This window comes from Ascaphus truei, chromosome 17 (assembly GCF_040206685.1).
Source record: "Ascaphus truei isolate aAscTru1 chromosome 17, aAscTru1.hap1, whole genome shotgun sequence".
In the NCBI taxonomy this organism is placed as follows: domain Eukaryota; kingdom Metazoa; phylum Chordata; class Amphibia; order Anura; family Ascaphidae; genus Ascaphus; species Ascaphus truei.
Window position 1 is genome coordinate 43,332,989 of NC_134499.1, and position 19,695 is coordinate 43,352,683.

Consider the following 19,695-nt stretch of genomic DNA (forward strand, 5'->3'; position numbering starts at 1 on the left):
ATACAAAGAAATGGACCTCAAGCTTGAGAGTCGACCCCCGCAATGTTTCTCAGTGCCTTCATTTGCCTAATTCAACTTTCCTGAGCTCGACATTGTTCAAAAATATAACTAGGTCCAGGAGGGAAGCCTGAAACAAGTCAGTGCGCTGAGGCGGGAGTGTGGTCAATTCAGTGGCAGTGAAGAAGTACTTCTTCACGGAAAGGTGGGTAGATTAGTTAAATAGCCTCACAACAGAGGTCGTAAGGGATAAGGCATGTGAATATCAGCATTAAATATGATGCACATATGATTGAACAATAACATTGTTTCAATGGTGTTGACATACTGCTCTGTCTCGATTACATGCAACAATTTTTTTGCATTTTTAATATATATAATACAATATAATACAATATAATACATATATAATACAACACATACATATATAATACAATATAATACATATATAATACATATATAATACAATATAATACATATATAATACAATATAATGCATATATAATACATATATAATACAACACATACATACCAACTATGGCGCAGCTCAGTTGTTTACAGAGCTATTCTATTGCTAAAAGTCCTCTCACGTTTTTTGAATGCTCGAAATCAGGGGTGTGCAAACTGGGGGGCGCAAGAATTTCTAGGGGGGTGCGGCAGTTACAGAGGCCCGCGCTTTCCCCCAAGGCATTTAAATTAATTGCGGGGGGAGGCGTGAGTCCTTTGTAACTCCCTTACCTGCTCTCTGCCGGCTCTTCAGCGACGCGACTCTATAGCAACGCGGCATCAAATGATGACGCAGAGTAATGTGATGCATTGCCATGGCAACGCGCGTCAAATGACGCGGCGGGATCATGTGACATCACATGACCCACGGCGTCATTTGACGCCGGACCCTTGGAGAGGAGGGGTGCAGCTCAGGACATTTGCGCACCCCTGCTCTAAATGAGACAGAGAAGCTATTTTAACTTGATTCCTGGTTTCCAGTATCAAAATGTACTTTCCATGTTCTTCTTTTGTTTAACTCCAATACATTTGCACGTGTAACACCCTTCCAGAGGGCCAAGCATTGCAAATTAAGCATGTATCCTCTACCTTACACTTTTACTTTTTATGTTTTTTTGGTGTCAGGGTTAATTATAAGAATAAGATATGTAAGCACAGCTAGGCTGCCCATCTCCGTTAGTACAAAAGTATTCTTCTGAAAATAATTCAACTACAAATTGACATCATCTTCATCTACTATAAACATATCGCCATAAATTTCACTGCGGCACCTGCATTTTCCACTTCATTTACCATTAATGACTTGGTTATACTCCTCTTTTTAGAATATAGACATTAGGACAATGTGAAGAGGCATTTGGTCCTTTGTTGAATTGTTCAATGCCCATCTGCCATTCCTCTATTGGAAATGAATGGAGGATAAATACATAGTATTATAAATCATTTAACCTTTCTTTTAACTATGTTGCAAACAAGTATAATGGGTTCAAAACTGTTACACTGATGTCAAATTAAGTTCATCTAGGTAAAACTAGAAGATACAGAAATAATTCATTTGAATTACTTTAGTTATTGGATTCGTTTGTTATAATCAGTGTTTCCACTTTGTATTTCTGGAGATCATGTTCAATACTTGAAAGCAATATTGGGATTTTTCCTAAAAAAAAAAAACCCTTGACTAAATTAGAGCTGAAACATTTAAGAAAGGGGATGTATATATCCCCCCAAACAGGAAGGTGTTAATTGAAGACCCCTCTCTCTCTCGCTCTCAAGACCACTAGGGCTCATTTTTAATCTCCACTTTAGTGAAAGGGATGAAAAAGGAATTGGAGACGCTAACAAACCTCCTTGTAGGTCACCCACTGAAGCCCCCACGGATAGGCACCCTGCTCACTTAATGTAACTATGTATTTGTCATCATAACTCTATGCCCAGGGCACACGTGAGAACGAGAGGTAACGCTCAATGTATTACTTCCTGGTAAAACCTTTTATAAATAAAATAAATAAGGTACAACTTCCTAGAATGAATTAATGTAACTTTAATTGGAAACGGGAGACATGGTTATAGTTTATTTCTATGGAGTGAAATTGTGCTCCAGAAAACAAAGAACACATTGCAGAACATGGGTTGCTGTAATACTACAGAATACAAAAGTACTCAGGGATGTAATCTCTACTCTTGAAAATCTAAAAACCTAAAACGTAACTTTGCAAAGTACAGTAAAAAATAAGAAGATAGCAAACAATATACAGTACTGTTTTTTTGGACACTAATATTTCATGAGTTCCTTTCATTAAAAACAGAAACAGAACATTTAATTCTTTATTTTGATATTCCTTACAAATCATAAAATAAACAAGTAATTATGCAGAAAAATTCATATTACTTCTATGAAGGAGTCAATGGCCATGTTTTTTTCTGGTGGTAAAAATGTAAATGAATGCAGAAATCTTTGGGTTATAATAAAAACGGACGTCAAATGACCCCAGGGCATCATTTGACGCCCATCGCCATGGAGATGTGTGGACGCGAGGCCTGGTAAGTTAATTTATAGAGGCCTCGTGCTGAATAGCGTGGGGCCTCTGTAACCGTCACGCCCCCCCCAGTTTGCGCACCCCTGGCCTAGTGCATCAATTAGTGTGTGTACGTGAGTCTTAACTTTTACCCCTCCTGTAGCGTCGCGTCGTCACATGAGGCTGCAATGTCACGACGCCACGTTGCCATGATAACGCAGTATCACATATTGCGTGACGTTGCGTTGCCATGGTGTCAGCGTGACATTGTGTTGCCATGACAATGTGGCATCACATACTGCTGTGATGTGCGTGCCATGACAATATCACATCATGTGATGCTGTACGCTGCGGAGGAGGAAGGTGCACCTGAGCCTACAGGTGGCAAAAAGGTAAGTCCGCCACAGGATATAACACGTTATTAGCACCACTGTTAAATTTTACCCTCTAATGTAACTATGGTCCCCAAGTTATAGAACATCTATGTATACACGTTTTGCTTCTTATTCATTTTAACACGGATCCCTATCAGCGTATTCCTGCCGCATTACACAGCTTTTCAGCACAGCCTGAGCTAAAGAAGGGCAGAGCCAGTAACCTACTCACAGACAGCCCATTCTACCCTTTGGGTCTCATCAGTGTCAGGCTGGTTATACTGGCTTTGCAATGAAAAACTGGGACTAGTTACAAACATATACAAAGTTATGATGAATAATGTAATGTTTCCCACCTCTCATGTTTCTCTGCATTCTCATTCATTTAGAAACAATGTTGGTAAAGTTTATTTGTCTTGACGTGTGTACGATGCCCTGCGTACCATACACCCCCAGATCTTACTTAATCCCCAGCTTGTATTTATCCCAGTAGTGGGGTTTCCTGAGTTTATTACAAGATGTTTAGAATCCCATATATATATATATTTATTAAATTGCATCAACGCGTTGGTCTTAAAATTGACCTATCATCACATCTTGACCCTTATCAAGAAATGATTAGAACTCTAATTACCAAACCAATATATACTAAGCAGAGGGTAAGGAGAACCACTACTATTTCATTTTTACAACCTGAGCAGCACTCTATTATTATTTACAATATTAGTATTTCATTTTATATTTAAAGAAAAGGGGGATTTCTTGGAGAAAGCCTCACCCCTCCTTAAATATTAGGTTAAATACGATCCAAAGAGCACTGACCCAATGTTGAATAAATATAGATCTTTTAAATATGGCACAGTCCATTAATTAACCCACTTTGACTGCTGATCCTGCATTGGTTGTTAGGCAAGAAGCATGAACAATATCCCCTGCCAGGCAGTTATTCATTAAACAGTGATGGTGCCAATCGGTTGAATATTGAACAGAAACTCCCAATGACTTCAATGTAATAGCGCCCCAATCAGCGCTATCTCAGTTTACTGAATAACCCTCTAAATGTGTCTGATACAGTATGACATGGAAGTAAAAAGAGAACAATAGACATTGTCCTTACTTACTATGTAGCCTTAGCCCTTACTTGATCCCCACCTTTATTCCTTGAAGTAGAACTGTTTCCTGAGTTTTTTCCAAAATGTGTCTACTGAGTCCCATACTGTACTATACCTGCAATATATTGGAACGACTTCCCTTGCATCCACTACCCTTTTAGTAAAATAATAATATACCACATTCCTCAATGAGGTTATTCCCCTCAAACATTAAAACAATATTTAGTTTGCTGCAGTTTTAGTGCAGAGTAAATGAGTACCTTAGTATTAGGTGGTACCTTTTTTTTAAATGGACTAACTTAAGATATTATAAGACAACCTTTCAAGAGTTCTCCTCTCTTCCTCAGGTCAGAGATACTGATTTACAGAGATCCCGTGAATCGTTGAATCTCTGATTGTCAGAATCTCTGACCTGAGGAAGAGAGGAGAACTCTTGAAAAGTTGTCTTATAATATCTTAAGTTAGTCCATATAAAAAAGTTATCACCTAATACTGATGTACTCATTTACCGCACTATCACAACTGGACTAACAGTTATTTCTACTGAATTCAGTAGTTTTAGCAAATTGTCTTTATGTTCTTACCTACTGATGTCAGCACACATATTCACATCTTCATTGCAGAATTCTTGACCAGATTAATGTCCATTGGGTAACTTTGACTTTTGCAATTGTGTAAAAGCATTCTGCAAAGTGATTGATAAATCAGCTTTAATGTATTTGAATGATTTACAATGATTCATTTATTCAGTGTGCAATGTGTTTAAAACCGTTGGTTTATTATAAAGTGAAGAATATGTTGAAGTTATTGAATTATCCGACTTGCTTTGAATTTAAAATGTCTTTATTACAAGAATTCAGAACGTTATGTAAATGTTTTTTTCCTGGAACCGGGTTTGACAGTGTGATACCTAAGTGACACATTGCAATGCACACACATTTAATGTGACATCATTACTCAAGCCAACTAAATTGCCATCATTAAAACCTTCCCCATAATGTACCGAGTTACTCAGAGTGAGGAACATCGCAGCATGGCTTATCCCAGCATAACTTGACATTGTTATGAATGACTATGTATTGATAATGAATATAAACTAAACTGTATGTTAATCTTATAATGTAGAATCCTTTTGTTGTGGCGCGATCATGCTCTGGTATGTTCTGTGCAACGTAGTAATTGCCCAGGCATGGTACCGCTAACAGGCATCACTCAATTACTGTACGTTGCTCACAGCATCATGTACTGTAGTTGTAGAAATAACGATGGCGGCCTTGTTTCATGTTGTAAACACATATATCAAAGTGAAGCTGAGTCTAAATCTAAATTAGAGAGCTAATTATGAATTCTTTGTTGTATATATATTGTTATTTATGTGTGTAGATAGGTATTTCTTAGGCTGCCCACATGTATTACAGATGTACACAGCGTGTAGCAGTATGTAACCAGCTGTGTCAGAATTTCTTACCAGTGTATGTATAAGACTTATTTCTTACTATACAACACAATTGGTTCAAACAACGCTGGAGGAAAATATTTAGTTCTATCATCGTTACCAGGATAATAATAGAGTTCTGGTTTTATATTCCCATTTGCAGATCTGTTAGTGGCTTTGATATAATAGAATTAGATCTGAACAGGAATCTAAAAAAGTGTAGAAATCATGTCAATAAGTAACTTTGTCACCACAGAGGCCTGGCTGTGTGTACATACTGTATATACTTTGTCACCACACAGGCCTGGCTGTGTGTACATACTGTATATACTTTGTCACCACACAGCCTGGCTGTGTGTATATACTGTATATACTTTGTCACCACACAGCCTGGCTGTGTGTACATACTGTATAAACTTTGTAAGCGTTTCCTCCTTGATAAAGAAGTGGCTAGTCAATTGGTTCATCCAATATAAAGGCAGTGCTATAAATAGGGACAATGGATTCTGTAACGTTTCAGTTTGACACTTCTTAAATCCCTCCAGAGACATGAAAAGCAGAAGGACAATTTCTTAACTCTGCTGAGTTTTAATCTACAAACACTAATCGCATGAAATATGGACTTCATCTCATAATGCAAAGCTCTAGCATGTTTATTAATCCTGGAGAGAGCAAGGCGTTAGTACTGTAAGTGAGGTATTTTTGTATTAACAGAAAAAAATGATACGGTATATGTGTTACAGGATCAGAACTCAAAAGTCTGACCTTTAGAACAACTACATCAGGCATATCTTTAATTAAAAAGATCGCAATCATTGCTTTCACAGAACAACTTACAAGCAGGACTTGAAAAATGTGTTTTAGTGCATAAGTTCAAATAATTCCCAGTTGTTAACAGATGTTTTTTAGCATGTCTGATGGACGTCTAATTGTGTTCCAGACAATCACAATACAACTTTAGCAATATTTATTTAAGCATTAATGCTAAATTAAAAACAAGTGCACTGCTCACAGTCCAACTCTCTCCATTTAGCTTTTTGTAATGAATGTTATTGGCTTGAATCTGTTTCACAGCTGCAATGCCAATATGTTATAATCTGCAGAATGGGGAAGAGACAGACATTTTAAATGACCTCTTCTGTACAGGTAACATTGGTAATGTTCATACTTGACCACATTTGTTTCACTTTCAAATTGTAGTATCAATTACTCCACACACCAAAGATCTCCTTTGTTTTAGATAATGGAATAAAACAATGTTTAGTATAAATATGAGTGACAGTCATGGATCAAACAGGTCTGAGGTTTTGCAACAGATAGAAGAAACTGTCAGACTAGACGGGCGTGTGGTATGCAACCATTAATTCTGTATACATCACACTATAACCTGACCATTCCTGAAAGCCCTGCACTTGAATGTAACATTGTTTGTAGGTTTTCTTTCATGTCATGTAATGCGGTAAATGTTTTAATTAAGAGGCTTAGCCATTGTGTGCACTGACAGATGGATTAGGAACAACTCTTGTTTTGCCGAGATTTCATTTTTCTTTATGTTTCACGCCAGGCATACTTCTGTATATTGCAGTGTGTGTGGCGTATTGTTTGGTTAGCAGGTCTTTTAATTGTTGCTTTTGTTATCTTCTTTGCTGACAGGCTTCTATTTTTGTAATTGTTGTTGTGATCATAAAATAATCTACACATGTGAGGAAATTCCTAAGCAAAGTGCTCTCGTTTCTAGGTTCCGCAAGGTTGACCACTAATAGCTGCAGAAGTGCTGGTACTTTACCAAATCCATGAAGGTACAGTCCTCAGTTGACAAAATGTTTGCTTTTTAAACAACCTATTATATGGATGTACAGTTGTAGGTTCCTTAGCATAGACCCTCCAACACCGGGCACATTCAAATGGGTGCACGTTAGTACTGTGACAGTGTGGGATAAAGGAACTTACAACAAACTTAACATTAATGGCAGAGATCCTCATACTTCCTTCCAAGCCTGGCCCTACTGTCCCCTTCTACATTACGTTTGTCACATTTGTCTCTCACATTCATATTACCCCTCTCCTTTGGGTTACTGTGGGTGTAATGGGTTACATAGGGTTAAAGGAGATACTGAACATCTGCCCCTGTGCATTTGTAAATAACCAGGCAGAGGCCGAGCTCTGTCCCTTTTCTGCCTAGAGACAGGGAGTGGACAAGAGGCGATAAATAGGAGGGCAGAAGGATTCCAACCTTCTGGGAAGGCGAGAACAGGGAGGGATCTCAATTGTAAATAGTTAAGTTGGGGTAGGAGTCCCCTTTATTGTTTTCCAGAGCTGGGAAGTGTCCCTTAAAGTCAGGCCCCTAGTAAGGGAAGCTGGAGAAGTACAGGCTTCAACAGGTGAGATTAGTGTCCTTGAGGGGTTGCCCCATCTGTAACCCTGGGAGTAATCTGAAGTCAGGATCATCAGGAGTTATAACACAGGACCTGAAGTAGGATCCTGAGAGAATAAAGTGCTGTACACGAATGAAGTATCACCCCCTGCAATTTGAGTAACAGAGTACTTATATGTGAGGTGAGCAGGGTATGATACAGAGTAATGACCCCCGATCCTACCCCAGTGAGAAAGGGCATCCGCTGCTTCTTGAGTAACAGAGTACTTATATGTGAGGTGAGCAGGGTATGATACAGAGTAATGACCCCCGATCCTACCCCAGTGAGAAAGGGCATCCGCTGCTTCTTGAGTAACAGAGTACTTATATGTGAGGTGAGCAGGGTATGATACAGAGTAATGACCCCCGATCCTACCCCAGGGAGGAAGGGCATCCCCTGCTGGGACCCTGGAAATATAGGGCTTGAGAATATCACCAGACGCATGGTTACCCATGATATGATTTAAAGAACCCCATTCAATGTTACAGCGATGCGCCTTCTCAGGACTGCAATGATGCAGCTGAGGAGGAGTTGTACCTGTCTATAGTATGAATAAAGACTGTTTTGTTTAATAACTACAAAGTTCCTGGCGTCCATCATTACCATCTGCATATAGCCAAGCCTGTGCGGATCAGCACCACTGACACAGGTAATACAACCTGAGTGGCTAACAACACAGACGTCTATGTTACCTCCCTTACAGCTGGGCAGGGAGGGTTACATTCACAATGTTGCTAAAATCTGTTGTTTTTTCCTCCATAAATTGCAAAGATACGCCCTTTACATATACTAATACTAGCTGATATACCCGGCGTTGCCTGGGCGTGGAAGGGGGAGGGTGGGAAGGGGAAAAATTGCAGGGGGAGGGAGGGCAGGGGGCAAAGGGCAGGGGGAGGGAGGGCGGGGGGCAAAGCGCAGGGAGGGTGGGGGGCAAAGGGCAGGGAGGGCAGGGGGCGGGAGGGCAGGGGGCAAAGGGCAGGGGGAGGGATGGCAGGGGGCAAAGGGCAGGGGAGGGACGGCAGGGGGCAAAGGGCAGGGGGAGGGAGGGCAGGGGGCAAAGGGTAGGGGGAAAGGGCACGGGGAGGGAGGGAGGGCAGGGGGCAAATGGCAGGGGGAGGGAGGGCAGGGGGGGCAGGGGGGCAGGGAGGGCAGGGAGGGTAGGGGGGGCAAAGGGCAGGGTGAGTCAGGGACGCGTTAAATAAGCCATTCCCCTGCGTTTACTCACCTTGCACACGGCCGCGCTCCTCTTCCTCCGGGTTCCTCAGCGGAGAGGCTGAGACGCTCCGGTGAGGAGGTGCTGTGCCTTTCGCTTATCCCCATATACATATCCCCTATACACATTCCCCAAACATATCACCTATACATATCCCCCACACATATCCCCCATACACATCCCCCAAACATATCCCCATATACATGTCCCCTATTCACACCCCTATACACATCCCCCATACATGTCCCCCACACATATCCCTCATACACAGCCCTCATACATAACCCCCTACACATATCCCCTATACATGTCTTCCATACATATCCCCACACATGTCCCCCATACATAGCCCCCATACATAAACCCCCACACATATCCCCCATACACGTCCCCCACACATATCCCCATACACATGTCCCCCACACATATCCCCATATACATATCCCCCACACATATCCCCATATACATATCCCCCATACATATCCCCCTTATACCTCCCCCACACATATCCCCATATACATATCCCCCACACATATCCCGATATACATATCCCCTATACATGTCCCCCACACATATCCCCCATTCACATCCCCATATACATATCCCCCACACATATCCCCATATACATATCCCCTCACATATCCCCCACACATATCCCCCATACACCTCCCCCACACATATCCCCATATACATATCCCCCACACATATCCCCCATTCACGTCCCCCACACATATCCCCATATACATATCCCCTATACATGTCCCCCATATACATACCCCCATATACATATCCCCCATTCACATCCCCCACACACATCCCCTATAGAAAACTAGCACAGCGCTGGGCTGCTCGTGTCCATAGCAACACCCAAGCGGTGAAATTCCGTATCAATGCGCCTCACACAATCATTGCAGCAGCCCCCCCCCCCCCGTCCCGTCCCCCGCCTCAGCTGCGCGGCCGCCTCTCAGCCCTCTAATATTATATCTTCACATTAGGAAGATAAATCTAAACTAACGAATTTAATGACAAGGAATTCTGTTTCATTAGTTGCTATTTTTTTCTGCAGCATTTGATTCCCTTAGTTATAGGGGACTACTTTCAGTGCGGCGGAAGGATAGAGCTCACACAGGCGGCTCTGAAGGGATTTTACATTTTGAATATAGTGTCGGAGAGCGGGAGCCAGGTAAGGGGGACAGCCAGGTAAGGGGGGACAGTCAGGTAAGGGGGACAGCCAGGTAAGGGGAGCGGGAGCCAGGTAAGGGGGACAGCCAGGTAAGGGGGACAGTCAGGTAAGGGGGACAGCCAGGTAAGGGGGCGGGAGCCAGGTAAGGGGGACAGCCAGGTAAGGGGGACAGTCAGGTAAGGGGGACAGCCAGGTAAGGGGGACAGCCAGGTAAGGGGGACAGCCAGGTAAGGGGAGCGGGAGCCAGGTAAGGGGGACAGCCAGGTAAGGGGGCGGGAGCCAGGTAAGGGGGACAGCCAGGTAAGGGGGCGGGAGCCAGGTAAGGGGGACAGCCAGGTAAGGGGGACAGTCAGGTAAGGGGGACAGCCAGGTAAGGGGGACAGCCAGGTAAGGGGGACAGCCAGGTAAGGGGAGCGGGAGCCAGGTAAGGGGAGCGGGAGACAGGTAAGGGAGCCAGTCAGGTAAGGGGGACAGTCGGGTAAGGGGGACAGCCGGGTAAGGGGGACAGTCGGGTAAGGGGGCCAGTCGGGTAAGGGGGCCAGTCAGGTAAGGGGGCCAGTCAGGTAAGGGGGCCAGTCAGGTAAGGGGAGCGGGAGACAGGTAAGGGAGCCAGGTAAGGGGAGCGGGAGACAGGTAAGGGGGACAGTCAGGTTAGGGGGACAGTCAGGTAAGGGGAGCGGGAAACAGGTAAGGGGGGCAGTCAGGTAAGGGGGACAGTCAGGTAAGGGGAGCGGGAGACAGGTAAGGGGAGCGGGAGACAGGTAAGGGAGCCAGGTAAGGGGGACAGTCAAGTAAGGGGAGCGGGAGACAGGTAAGGGGGACAGTCAGGTAAGGGGAGCGGGAGACAGGTAAGGGGGACAGTCAGGTAAGGGGGACAGTCAGCTAAGGGGAGCGGGAGACAGGTAAGGGGGACAGTCAGGTAAGGGGGACAGTCAGGTAAGGGGAGCGGGAGTCAGGTAAGGGGGACAGTCAGGTAAGGGGGACAGTCAGGTAAGGGGGACAGTCAGGTAAGGGGGACAGTCAGGTAAGGGGAGCAGGAGACAGGTAAGGGGGACAGTCAGGTAAGGGGGACAGTCAGGTAAGGGGGACAGTCAGGTAAGGGGAGCAGGAGACAGGTAAGGGGGACAGTCAGGTAAGGGGAGCGGGAGACAGGTAAGGGGGACAGTCAGGTAAGGGGGGACAGTCAGGTAAGGGGGCGCGAGTCAGGTAAGGGGGACAGTCAGGTAAGAGGGGCAGTCAGGTAAGGGGGGCAGTCAGGTAAGGGGGGCAGTCAGGTAAGGGGGACAGTCAGGTAAGGGGAGCGGAAGACAGGTAAGGGGAGCGGGAGACAGGTAAGGGGGACGGGAGTCAGGTAAGGGGGACAATCAGGTAAGAGGGCAGGAGTCAGGTATTTGGGACAGTCAGGTAAGGGGGACAGTCAGGTAAGGGAGCGGGAGACAGGTAAGAGGGCCAGACAGGTAAGGGGGCCAGTCAGGTAAGGGGAGCGGGAGACAGGTAAGGGGGCAGGTAAGGGGAGCGGGGGACAGGTAAGGGGGAAGGTAAGGGGGGGGAGACAGGTAATCGGAGCAAGAGTCAGGTAAGGGGAGCGGGAGACAGGTAAAGGGAGCGGGAGACAGGTAAGGGCGTAAAGGGAGCGGGAGACAGGTAGGGGGATAAGGGGAGCGGGAGACAGGTACGGGGATAAAGGGGAGCGGGAGACAGGTACGGGGATAAAGGGGAGCGGGAGACAGATAAGGGGAGCGGGAGACAGATAAGGGGAGCGGGAGACAGGTAAGGGGAGCGGGGGACAGGTAAGGGGAGCGGGGGACAGGTAAGGGGATAAAGGGAGCGGGAGATGGGTAAGAGGACACAGGTCAGGGGGGGAGACAGGTAAGGGGAGTGGGACACAGGTAATTGGATAAGGGCAGCAGGGGACAGGTTTAATGCTTAGTTGCAGACCAGCACAATTTTTAGGGAACAGATTTTTAGATTTCCCCTAATACTTCTATCATTTTATTGATGCTAAAAAAATAGATATTGTCCTCATAACTCCAGTGGTACATTATCCTCTGTAATGAAATAGTTTTTGTAGCAACCAGTACACGTGCATAACCCTGACAGATATTTACTTGTACATTTTACTATGTCTGTTTCATATATCCTATAAACTGCCATTGCTTTAATTTACTGCAGGGGAGAAGCCTGTATCCATGAGCATTAACTCTTTATTAAACTAGGAGCTACATAAAGCCTATGATTCGTTAACATTAGCGGGTTTATATGCCTTTGTTTAAAAATATAGGCCATTTAATACGACAAAACTGTTCACATAATGGCAAAATAGTATTGTAGAGCCTATAGAGAAAAGGTGGTAATATAAACCTTTTTAGTGATGGATGGAATATGTTGCAGCTGCTGACTTGGGTTACAAACTATCTACAGTCACTTCTGGGTTTTATATCTGTATAGCTTAAGCTGGAAATTAGGGGCATGAGGTTTCTCTTTCAAGACAAAGGTCAGGGCTCAGAACTTCACGTAAAACAGGACCGGCCGTTATAACATGGTATCCTCAAAGCGAATGATGTGCTATTTATACCTCATTACCATAGGCGTAACGTCGCGTTATCTTCTAATAACGTGACCATAAGTATGTCAGCGTTGCACTGATCCAGACCACTTGAGGAAGAGAGGAGACGGAAACAAAGCTATGTTGGTTAAATCATCCTGCACCTGTGGTGTTACACCCAGTCGCACCCTGTAAAAGCCCAATTTTAGGGTCTGGGTGGGAGTAACACCAAGGTTAGGTACAGTATGACCTAACTGCCATAACTTTAAGTCCCCATGTTAACTATAACACTTCTGTGGGTGTGCAATGTTGTAGTAACGCTTTCTTTGCAAATCATTATCACTAATGACTGTTCTAGACAAAGCAATGCACTTCACAGGAGAAAGCGTGGCGTTACATTATGTAATTCCCTTTGTGGATACAGCATTACTCTTGGGTTAACATCACATTAAGGGACTTAGCAGAGCTTTGTAGTTCTGGGCCATGGAGACCGTATTACACTCCAGGGGGCCCCAGGACATAGTGACACAGGGACTGGCACTTCAGGGGCCCCAGGACATAGTGACACAGGGACTGGCACTCCGGGGGCCCCAGGACATAGTGACACAGGGACTGGCACTCCGGGGGCCCCAGGACATAGTGACACAGAGACTGGCACTTCAGGGGCCCCAGGACATAGTGACACAGGGACTGGCACTCTGGGGGCCCCAGGACATAGTGACACAGGGACTGGCACTACAGGGGCCCCAGGACATAGTGACACAGGGACTGGCACTCCGGGGGCCCCAGGACATAGTGACACAGGGACTGGCACTCCGGGGGCCCCAGGATATAGGGACACAGGGACTGGCACTACAGGGGCCCCAGGACATAGTGACACAGGGACTGGCACTCCGGGGGCCCCAGGACATAGTGACACAGGGACTGGCACTCCGGGGGCCCCAGGATATAGGGACACAGGGACTGGCACTACAGGGGCCCCAGGACATAGTGACACAGGGACTGGCACTCCGGGGGCCCCAGGACATAGTGACACAGGGACTGGCACTCCGGGGGCCCCAGGACATAGTGACACAGGGACTGGCACTCCGGGGGCCCCAGGATATAGGGACACAGGGACTGGCACTCCGGGGGCCCCAGGACATAGTGACACAGGGACTGGCACTACGGGGGCCCCAGGACATAGTGACACAGGGACTGGCACTCCGGGGGCCCCAGGACATAGTAACACGGGGGGCTGTCACTCTGGGGGCCCCAGGACATAGTGACACAGGGACTGGCACTACAGGGGCCCCAGGACATAGTAACACGGGGGGCTGTCACTCTGGGGGCCCCAGGACATAGTGACACAGGGACTGGCACTCTGGGGGCCCCAGGACATAGTGACACAGGGACTGGCACTCTGGGGGCCCCAGGACATAGTGACACAGGGACTGGCACTACGGGGGTCCCAGGACATAGTGACACAGGGACTGGCACTCTGGGGGCCCCAGGACATAGTGACACAGGGACTGGCACTACGGGGGCCCCAGGACATAGTGACACAGGGACTGGCACTACGGGGGCCCCAGGACATAGTAACACAGGGACTGGCACTACGGGCGCCCCAGGACATAGTAACACGGGGGGCTGTCACTCTGGGGGCCCCAGGACATAGTGACACAGGGACTGGCACTACAGGGGCCCCAGGACATAGTAACACAGGGGGCTGTCACTCTGGGGGCCCCAGGACATAGTGACACAGGGACTGGCACTACGGGGGCCCCAGGACATAGTGACACAGGGACTGGCACTACGGGGGCCCCAGGACATAGTGACACAGGGACTGGCACTCCGGGGGCCCCAGGACATAGTGACACAGGGACTGGCACTCCGGGGGCCCCAGGACATAGTGACACAGGGACTGGCACTCCGGGGGCCCCAGGACATAGTGACACAGGGACTGGCACTACGGGGGCCTCAGGACATAGTGACACAGGGACTGGCACTCCGGGGGCCCCAGGACATAGTGACACAGGAACTGGCACTACGGGGGCCCCAGGACATAGTGACACAGGGACTGGCACTCTGGGGCCCCCAGGACATAGTGACACAGGGACTGGCACTACGGGGGCCCCAGGACATAGTGACACAGATAAAAGTAAGATGGTAGGCGGTCACTGCGAAATGGAACTCGGCCAAACTTGAAGTAGTAAAATCAGCTTTGTTAGATCCACATGGAAAAGATGCTCTACCCCGTGCCATAACTGCAAAGAAATCTACAATACAAAAAAGTGATGGCAGGCCCTGCAGGTCTTTCTCCATAGAGAGACACGAAACGTTGACCTTTTTCTAATAAACTCTTTTTATTTTTTCAAAACACCTGGAGTGTGCCTGCTATCACCTGTGTGTGTGTGTATGTGTGTGTATATATATATATATACACACACACACACACACACACACACACACACACACACACACACACACACACACACACACACACACACACACACACACATATTCTATCTCACACACAGGCGTGCGCGTATATGTTATACCCCGGTAAGGGGCATATATATTTTGTTTCCCCCAGTGTGCCCTTCATGCCCCTGTCCGACACTGATCTGGAGCCAGTCGGCAATCTTGTTAAATACATATACACTTTCCTTTTCCCATTCCAACATTTCCTCTTCCTATGGTACATACTCTCCGGGATTCCTTCCCCCTCAAACATCCATCTTCAAATGTGTGACTTAAAGCTACCTCTCCTAGTATCCTCTTCCTCCTCTTTGTGTCTTCTGCTCGACCATGTGCTATGTTTTTTCTTCCACATAACCTCCACACTGTGCATCCTTCATCCTTCCACACATTTGCAATGCCCTGTCCTCCCCTACATCCCCTATGTATATAGCCTTCATATCTTGTCTGCCCTTCAGATCGTGTTTGTTTACATCTCCCATATCACCACAATGCTCCTACTTCCAGTTCCTCAACATTGCCCAATATCCAGATCTCTCGTGTCTTAATATTTACCTACATGCTCAGGGCATGTTCCCACTGATCTTCATACATGCCGTGTCTGTACATGCTTCTCCAAGTGCTTCTGTTTATCCTTTGTAACCCATCTGCTATCGCATGTCCCCACGGTCCCTCTCCTTATCCACATATCCACTACCAACATGTTGAACAGCAAAGACCAATGCTATTGTAGCTGGCTCTTTTTTACAATTTGTTTTGTACTTGTACAGCACGAAATCCCGTTTTTTATATTTAAGAAAAGAAAAAAACAGACCGTAATAATCTTTAAGAAATGGTTATTCATCTTTTTAGAAAGGAAAGGTGTTCAGTGATATGCCAAACCGGTTAAACGTAGGAAGAGCATTCACACCTAGGGAGAAACCCGATACCAATTAGTGGCATCGAGGGAGAGGGGTTTCCCTTGTGGGACCTAATTGGCAATTTTCAGTGTTTTTTTTATTTTTTATTTTTTTTACTTACCTTTCTTTGAATCAGTAGAACTATAGAATATAGGATGAATATCTCATCCAATTAGAATGGATATATGTATTTTTTCCAACCTAATCTATAACTTTACTAAACATTTTGTCTATCTCATGGTTGGCAAATTAGCTCTGGATCAGCACACTGTGCCATTTTGTTCTGGGAGGATGATTGGCCTCAAGTGTCAAAACAGCTCTATTGCTGAGTGTAGGTCGGAATGAGCAATGTGCCGAGCTTTGTTTTGAACTTTTCTAAGTCATGTCAGTGTTTCTCAGTACAATGTAAGCTGACTTTATTGGTCTTTTTTAAGCAGTGACTTTTGGAGCAAACCTGAGATGGAGAAGCCTTCAATTGTACAGCAGATACAGATTGGCGATATCAGATCCCACCGCCCCCTTTCTGAAGAGATCACACCCGTGGAGACTGATGGTTCCGATAGTGGTGTCTCTACTGATGGACACTTCAAAATTCACCAGCAAAAATCTTTTCTACCAAAAGACAACAATGTTTCAGACTATGCAACTGGATGTTCCTCATCAGATGCTAGTGACGCAGACAATAGAACGGAGATAATGATTGCATGTGATAGACCATTGGATATAAAGCGTCAGGTTAACTTTGAAAAGAATAATATGAAACGAGAGGCTGTTAGTCCGGATATTTTGCATGTATCACCAGAGAAAGATCTGGAAGATTCCTCTCACACAGTGACATGTACAGTCACCATTGCTTTTGCCATCCCTCCACTACACAGTAAAGGTACAGTATTGCTTTCTGTCATATTTAAAAGCAATTCAAATACTCAAAATGATACCTATAAGTGATGACAGATTTACATCAAAAGCAGAAATTATACGATAAAACGAGATACACAAAGTGTGCCAATTTCCCAAAATGGAGACAAAGGGAGTCGTGCATTAAACTGCAATAATGCAAATCGGTTCACTTATGCACGGAAACTCCTATTTAAGTCATTGGGACTTTCTGTGCAATAGCACCTTGATTGGCATTATCACAGTTCAATTAATAACCCCCAAAGTGATCAATGATTCTTGGATGAGCGAGCAAAGCGATGACCTCAACGAGACTTTGTGGCCACTTTGGGGAGGGGTCATCTTTTTGTTGTTTTTTTGTTCGTGTGTTCTCTCTCCACAGTCCAAACTCCTTGATCTTGGGGATGTTTTGTTTTAGAAAGTGATGGAAAAAAAAATATTACACAGTATATCTCATCGGCCAGATTCTTGATACAAAACATTACATTTATTATTTTGCAACTTGTACTACATTTTCAGACAATTTGCTTGAACAGTTTCAGAGAAATTAAATATTTAAAATGAAAATAAATAGTTACAAAGTAGTTTATTTGCATCTTGGGTAGCATAACTTTTTAGTTTGATATGAATAATATCATATAGTTCAAGCTTTATTGACAGGTTATTGGAATGTCAGTCTGTGTCCAGATGGAATTTTGGATTCATTTCACCTGAAGGGTTTGTCCGTTTATATTCCCCCTTACATCATATTACACTATATAAACAACACAACCGCCTTTCATACTTGGCCACATTGTGTCTCACTATGATCTTCCCTTTTATCTTCTGAACAAATTCTATCTTCCATTTTGTATTTTTTTTTATATTATGTATCTCTTGTTTTTTTCTGTCCTTATCCTAAAAGTGTGCCTCCAAATCCTTTTTAAGCTTCTTGTCAGTTTGCACCCCCCTTTTATCCTCTATTTCAGGGGTGCGCAAACTGGGGGGCACAAGATTTTCTTGGGGGGCGCGGGGGTTACAGAGGCCCCGCGCTCTTCCCCAAGGCATTTAAAGTAAATGCCGGGGGAGGCGTGAAGCCTCTGTAACTTCTCTTACCTGCTCTCTGCCGGCTCTTCAGTGGCACGTCACCATGGCAACGCGGCATCAAAGTACGCTGCGGGGTCATGTGATGTGATGCGTCAAATGACGCGGTGGGGGTCACGTGATGTCACAACCTACGGCGTCATTTGACGCTGGGTCCTTGTAGAGGGGCGGTGCGAACGCTGCGGCTGGCAGGCAGGGGGGCGCAGCTCAGGAAGTTTGCGTACCCCTGCTCTATTTAATATAGGGGAAGCAGGTTGGTTAATGATGCATTGTTAAGTGTGCATATAAAGATCCAACTAAAATTCACTCCTTGTGCTCCGCTTTACATGACACACATATCTATTGTTGAAAGTTAGATTTGTGTTAGTTGAGAAGAACTGGCTATCCCCTTCCATGCTGGATTACCTTCAGTGTATTTCCATTAAAGATACATTACAATAAATGAACATAACTTTTTGCAGATGACAATGCCAGCTCTTCTGATAATAAAGAAAAGACAAACCAGAAGCAACATAAGAAGGTAGAAGCTCAGAGAGCTCAGAGATATTACCATTTTGAATACTTTCTTCTTCCAGAAGATACAGAACCCACTAAAGTCGATGTTATAATGTTTGGAGTTGTGGCCAAGTTATACATGGAACAAGAATCTAAGGTAAGCCTATTGTATTACCTGTGAATGTAGAGGAATTGAAAGAATACAACAGATCTTGCTTGTCATGTTAAATATGTGGGAGATTATGTATTTGGTATCCTCGTTAATCATATAGTTCACTTGAGTACATTAAAGCAGATATAAAATTATATGTAGATTGAAGATGTTATACAGTCTAAAAAAGTATAGCTTTAAAATAAATATTACATTTTAAAGGTATTTGTTATACTATCATCATAGATACTTATTTGTAACGATATCCTCATTTCTGTAAAAAAATTAAATAAGTGGAACTATGGAATGTGGTGCTGTACAAAACAGTGTCTTTGGTTATCCAATAGTGACCGAATGGGTTATAATAATACTGCTCTATCGTGTTGGTTTCAATTTGATGCCATTTAGTCCATAATACAGTCCATTAATATAACACATTTGAGGTTCAGCTCCTGTATGTGTGTATACAGGTTCTGACATTAGCGTGGCAGTTCTCTGGTAGGCCTGCCTGCTCCCACAAGCTGTAGCTAGGGTTGCCAGGTGTCCAGTATTGAACCGAACAGGCCGGTATATGGTTACTCTGTCCGGTAAAATATGAGAGATAATACCGGACATGGGATAGAGCAGGGCTGCTGCTGCTAGGGGGCTGGGCAGCTTCTGATTGGCTGAATTATACAGCAGCAACCAATCAGGAGGTGGCAGGAGCCTGGGGGGTAGGGCCAAAGAGCAGAGGAAAAGCATGCAGCAGAGAGGTGAGGCTGTCTGTGTGTCTCAGTGTGTTTCAATGTATCTGTGTCCTGTCTGTATGTGTGTGTCTGTCTATATGTGTGTGTGTGTGTGTGTGTATATCTGTGTATCTGTGTGTGTCTGTCTTTCTGTCTGCGTCCTGTGTCCTGCCTGTATGTGTGTGCCTCA

At 45.0% G+C, this 19,695-nt stretch overlaps 1 protein-coding gene and 1 long non-coding RNA gene across 3 annotated transcripts in view; one reads left to right on the plus strand and one right to left on the minus strand.

Moving 5' to 3' along the window:
• Positions 1–543: 543 nt before the first annotated feature.
• Positions 544–9,207, minus strand: LOC142468409 (uncharacterized). Its single transcript, XR_012788653.1, has 3 exons — positions 9,080–9,207; positions 4,590–4,690; positions 544–1,402 (listed from the first exon to the last, which is right to left on the minus strand). It is a non-coding gene; the product is annotated as an uncharacterized LOC142468409 (long non-coding RNA).
• A 956-nt stretch (positions 9,208–10,163) lies between these two features.
• The window catches only part of CFAP92 (cilia and flagella associated protein 92 (putative)), a 94,954-nt gene continuing 85,422 nt past the window's right edge, over positions 10,164–19,695 (plus strand). The window contains exons 1-3 of one of the 2 annotated variants that reach the window (XM_075574977.1): positions 10,164–10,250; positions 16,592–17,037; positions 18,596–18,786. In XM_075574977.1, the coding sequence (XP_075431092.1) occupies positions 16,614–17,037; positions 18,596–18,786 (615 nt within the window). In that variant the 5' untranslated portion in view covers positions 10,164–10,250; positions 16,592–16,613. Of the gene's footprint in view, positions 10,251–16,588; positions 17,038–18,595; positions 18,787–19,695 lie in introns of both variants that reach the window. The other variant, XM_075574978.1, reaches the window with a different exon arrangement.